The 6,119-nt window shown below is 36.1% G+C and overlaps 1 protein-coding gene across 1 annotated transcript; it reads left to right on the forward strand.

Annotated features, from left to right (window-relative positions):
* The first annotated feature begins 1,682 nt into the window (after nt 1-1,682).
* LOC116120315 (G-type lectin S-receptor-like serine/threonine-protein kinase LECRK3) lies at nt 1,683-4,076 on the forward strand. Its single transcript, XM_031406278.1, has one exon. The coding sequence runs from the start codon at nt 1,683-1,685 to the stop codon at nt 4,074-4,076; it is 2,394 nt and encodes a 797-aa protein (XP_031262138.1).
* Nucleotides 4,077-6,119: the final 2,043 nt, after the last annotated feature.

The following is a 6,119-nucleotide window of genomic DNA, read 5'->3' on the forward strand; positions in this document are numbered from 1 at the left end:
TCGATTTTGTAGAAAATGCTTGCTTAGATATGGTTGACTTGTTGGATGAATTCTGGCGGCTGGATGTTGATTGCTTCAATGGCTAGGATTGTCTCATATGAGTATTAAACAGCAGCGTATTAATAAGCGTTGTATGCAAAAACATCAGCGTTTTGGGCTTCACACTTTAACAATGTGAAATTCATTTCTTACCCTTCTACCACTTTAATTTTTTTGAGTTATTTGACTAATTTTTTAAACCTTAAAGGGTTGGTTTTGTATAATGCCCCTAAAGTCAACATCCAACCTTCACTTTTCGAAACCTTAGGGGTAATCGTTGCAATTAACCCTTTGTTAAATGTACTGATTTCAACTAAATACCCAAATTTTAATGATTGAATTTTTTTTTTAATTCAATTTTTTTGATTAATTTTGAAGATTACTAAATTAAACGTCCTTTGCTTTTTCAAGTTGAGAAATATGGATGTAATCTCAACCCTTTCACCGTAAATTTTGTAATTATCTGCTTCCTCTATTGATGAGTTTAAAGAAAACATAGTTTGGTTTGTAAATGGGAGAATGTCATGGACTATCTATAAGATTTTTCAATTTATTATTCAGATAACAATTTTTACACTTTATATCAAATATATAATTAAGGTATGAAAAATGTTGTACTCATACCCTATTGCATTATCAAATGAACTCTCAAAGTTTAAAACTTTATAACAAATATCCCTTATTCCAATTCTGTTTCTTTATAAGATAGAAGTTATCACAAATGATAACATAATGAAATTAGAGCAAAGGGGGTTATCCATAACATATTTTTGAAAATATGAGGATCTATTAATAAAAAACACAAAAGTTATTTAAAAAGCTTAAAAATAATCTATAATGTAATGCCGTGTGTAAATAGATGCCAGGTTAATGATAAAATTTAAAAGGCTTAAAATTAGACTCCTGTGTTTTTAGTTTAGTGAATATAAGGATAGTGACCATCATGATTCATGGCCACGTTTTTGACTTGACTAAACTTTTTCCGCACAGCTGGCCTCCAATTTGTCACCAAGTCATGATAATTATTCAATCATAATCACTTTTCACTAATTTAGTTATCGTAGTTGTTGCAGTAGTTCAGCATCCTTTTCTTAAGCATAAATTTTATGCATTCCGTTTTTTGTTTGTATGGAAAATAAAAGAAACATGTGATTCAAAGGTAAAAGAAAATCTTTTCAAACTATATTTATTTATGAAAACATCAATTTTGACTATCCATATTTTCATATTGCTTTCTTTTATCTTTTACTTTTATTTTCAAACATAAGAATAATTCAAAATATAAACCACAATATGCCCTCCTTATTTGAACGAGTAAAATTAGGTTCCTTCATGTTGATGGTTACTGCACTTAATTAATTGATAAATCTTGATGAAATTCTTCCAATTTGAAACAAATAGGTTATTAAGAATGGGAGAATTCAAAAAATTCAACCATCTCTGATTTTTTATATTAAATTGACAAAGAAAAGTCACAAGTCCAACCATACTATTTATGCTTCAAAGACTTGGTCTTCCTTTCTTATTAAATATATCCAATGTATTTATGTTTATACATAATCTAGATTACTTTATGTTGTGCATAATTGACTGGCAGCAATATATGCTTTGCTCTCTTCCGAAAATTGCAGCAACATCTTAGTATGGCTTCTTTAGCTCTTTCTAGTTTAATCTTGCTTTCTCTTCTTCAAATATTACCTTGTTTGTCCGCGGCCAACATAAGCCTGGGTTCATCTCTGTCCACCACCAGTGACAACTCTTCATGGCTGTCACCTTCAGGTGACTTTGCTTTTGGTTTTCGCCACCTTAACAATTCAGACCTTTTCTTACTCGCCATCTGGTTCAACAAAATACCTGAGAAAACTATTGTTTGGTACGCCGATGGAGATAACCCAGCTCCAAGAGGATCAAAAGTTGAGCTTACGACAGACGGCCTTTCGCTGAAAGATCCTAGAGGCCAAACAATATGGAGTGCAAGTCCTTCCACCAGAGTTGCGGATGAAGCTGCCATCCTTGACACAGGAAACTTCGTGCTAATAGGTAATGGCTCTAACTATGTTTGGCAGAGTTTCGAGGATCCCAGAGACACTATCTTACCCACGCAAAGATTGGATTTGGGTAGTATGCTGGTTTCTAAGGTGACAGAAACCAATTTCTCCAAGGGCAGGTTTGAGCTCCATTTGATGAACGGAAGCCTAGTGCTCAATCCTGTAGCGTGGCCGACTAGATTCAATTATAAACCTTATTATAACAGTAATACTTACAGTGTTAATTCTTCGGAGTCTGGCCATCAGCTGGTTTTTAATGAATCAGCCGACATTTACATTGTAAAAGCTAATGGTGAAATTGTTCAGTTGCCTTCATGGACTAAATTAGCAAATCCTAGAGCTGATTACTATTTTCGAGCGACTTTGGACTTTGATGGAGTTTTCACAGAATATGCTCGTCCAAAGAACCCTGATGATAACCAGGGTTGGTGGCCTCTGCGAGTTGTTCCTGAAAACATGTGTTTAGCTATGTTTCACGACATTGGCAGGGGTGGTTGTGGCTTCAATAGTTACTGCTCAATTGAAAATGGGAGATTTAGTTGTGACTGCCCACCTGGCTATATATTTGTTGATCCAAATAACAGATTTAGCGACTGCAAGCCAACGTTTCGACAAGGGTGTGGAGGTGATGATGCATCCAGAGATCCAGAAGAACTATATGAAATAAGGGAATTCAATAATGTAGATTGGCCACTGGGAGATTATGAGAGGTTGGAACCCTATAATCAAACAATGTGTGAAAAAGATTGCCTGCATGATTGCTCTTGTGCTGTTGCGATATTTGATGGCGCAAGGTGTTGGAAGAAGAAATTGCCACTATCCAATGGAAGATCCAGTGCCACCGGATTCTCAAAAGTTCTATTCAAAGTCAGGAAAGGAAATTCTCCAGATTTTGCTGCCAATTCTGGCGGTAATAAAGGAATATCACCCTTATTAGGAGCTCTCTTATTGGGTGGTTCTGTATTCTTCAACGTTCTTTTGCTAGTGGCTTTTTGTCTAATTGTCTTTGTGTTGCCTAAGAGAAAATATGGAAATGATAATTTCCAAGATTCAAGCAATTCTGAATCAAATTTGCGTTTCTTTACTTACAATGAACTCAATGAAGCTACAGATTACTTCAAGGAAGAACTAGGCAGAGGTTCTTTCGGTACGGTGTACAAAGGTGTCCTCAGAACTGGTTCAAGAAATGCAATAGCAGTCAAGAAATTGGACAAGTTGGCTCAAGAAAGGGAAAGGGAATTCAAAACTGAAGTAAGTGCTATTGGCAGAACCCATCACAAAAATTTAGTTCAGTTGCTTGGATATTGTGATGAAGGTACTAATCGGCTTTTAGTATATGAATTCATGAGCAATGGAACTTTGGCTAATTTCCTTTTTGCACTTCCAAGACCTGACTGGAATCTAAGAGTCAGGATTTCCCTGGAGATTGCTAGAGGGCTTGTGTACTTGCATGAAGAATGCAGTGTTCTTGTCATCCATTGTGATATAAAACCTCAGAATATACTTCTAGACCAGTATTTCACCGCAAAGATTTCCGACTTCGGATTATCAAAATTGTTGCTCTCAGATCAGTCTCGAACTCGAACCATGATCCGAGGAACTCGAGGATATGTGGCCCCTGAATGGTTCAAAAATGTAGCTGTGTCTGCCAAAGTGGATGTTTATAGTTATGGTGTTATGCTGTTAGAGATAATTTGCTGCAGAAGAAGTGTGGTGATGGAAATAGAGGAAGAAAGAAGAGCAATACTAACGGATTGGGCTTATGATTGCTACGTTGAACGAAGGCTAGATGTTCTGGTAAATGAAGATGAAATGGCCATGGCGGACAAATGCAGGCTGCAAAAGTGGCTGATGGTAGCAATCTGGTGCATACAAGAAGATCCTTCTAAAAGGCCTACAATGAAGACGGTGTTGAACATGTTAGAAGGATATTTGGAAGTTCATGAACCTCCATGCCCCTCTTCCTTCAGCATAGCCGTTGAGAGTTGAGGCCACTAGATGGCGCATTTAATTGTTATTTATTTACATGTAAGTATTAATACTCTGTAAAAATCCTGAATTAATGGTGAGGATAGTTAGCATATCATGTGTCATCTAACCAGGGGTGAGAGCGAGATTTTTTTTTCACTAACAAAATCGTCCCCAAACTAACAGATGTTACTAAAATCAGTTACTTGATACTGTATGTCTTGTGTAAAGTCTTATATACCCCTAAAAAGAAAACACTTCGAATTATCAAATACAAATGAAATAAAAATATAAATCTCTAACCCCCAAAATAAACCCACTCAGTTGCAAATCTCTACAGCCGACGGTGGGCCGTGCCATGGCACGACACGAACAAAACACGGCACAAAAAAACATACAACACGGCATGAAAAAAAGCACAGCATGGCACGGCCCACGATTATGAGGGCCGTACCGTGTACCTTAAGAAAGGCACATAGGCTGACACAATACGACACGAAAAAAATTTAAAAAAAAAAATACTAATCTATGTTTACAACTAAGATATATTTCAAGATTTTAAGAATTTAAAACTTAATGAAAATAAAGATGTATAATAATTCTTAATCCTAATTTCTAAATTTGTATTTGTAATTTATAATTATAACTTATAAGTAATAACAAGGATTGAAATTCAATTAATATTTCAATATCTCATTATTTTATAATATTTCATAATGATTATATATTTTTTAATTAATATAAATACAAAATGTCACTAAATATAACATATAAAATATTTTTATAATAATTATTAATAATAAATCAAAATTACCATAATTTATAAATATTAAATATTTTTACAAAACACGCAAGCCGCCCACGACACGGTCCAAGGCACGACACTATATATAGTGGGCCGTGCCATGGTCCTTCAAATTTAGTGGGTCAGCACGAGATGACAATGCAAGAATTTTTGTAGGCTTTGGGCATAGCCCACGGAGTCTTGAATTTTTAGGCACAGCACGACACAGCCCACCGCCAACTCTACAAATCTCTCCACCATCTCTCACCCTATACCACCACCTCCTCCTCTTTCCTCCACTGTCCCTTCTTTTTTGCTTTCTCCTCCCTCCACTCCATCACTAAATAACACTACCGACTCCACCACTTGTGCTTTCTCTTCTCGCATCAATAAAAGTGACGTCATTTAGCCTCTAATTCTTCTATTAATCTTAGGGCACAAACATCTCGCCAGCCCTTTTCTTTTTTTTTTTTTTTCTCCTGAAAAAACCCCAAGTGACTCTATCGGGGTCATCTTTTTATTATTAGTATTATTATTGTTGTTGTTGTTGATTGTATGGTGTTGTGGGGTGGTTTTTTGCCTAGTGAAGTTGATGCAGATATAATTTATTTTAGGGTTGTTGGGCGGGCAAGGGAGTAATGGGTTCTTGGGTATGAGGGAAGGGTGGGGCGGCTTTACGGATCATGGGAGAAAGGTGGGTGGGGGTCGGCAATTGTTGCTGGGTGAAAAAGGGGAGCTGGTTGGTGAAGGATTGGTGATATTTTGGTTCTGGATTTTTTTTCTTTTTGTGTATTTGTTTCTGTTCAACGGTGATTTTGAAGTCTGATGGCTATGTGAATTTGAAGTTGAAGTGGTTTTGCAGGAAAGAAATTCGCATTGAAGTCGGAATTTGATGTAATTGTTTTGAAGAAAAGAAAATCGTATTGAACTTGAAGAAAATAGATATAATTATAATAAATTATATCAAATTCCTTGATTATTTAATTAAATTAATTTGATACCGACAAAAGTCAGAAATACTCTCTACCCGTTAGTTTTTCACTAACCGTTGTTAATTTGAGGGACGATTTGTTTAGTGAAAAATAAATTGTTTTTGACTAAGCGGATTAAAACCATAGCAACTAAAATGTTTTTAACTTGGATTTGTGTAGGGGTGTATACAAGCCGAGCCGAGTGTCTGTTGGCTTGAGCTCGGCTTGTCGGCTCCGCTTGTGAGCCACAGTGGCGAATTCGAGTTTGAAAACTTGAGCTTGCTCTTGAGCTCGAGCTCGTTAATTGCT

Source organism: Pistacia vera, unplaced genomic scaffold (genome assembly GCF_008641045.1).
Source record: "Pistacia vera cultivar Batoury unplaced genomic scaffold, PisVer_v2 Contig126, whole genome shotgun sequence".
NCBI lineage: Eukaryota > Viridiplantae > Streptophyta > Magnoliopsida > Sapindales > Anacardiaceae > Pistacia > Pistacia vera.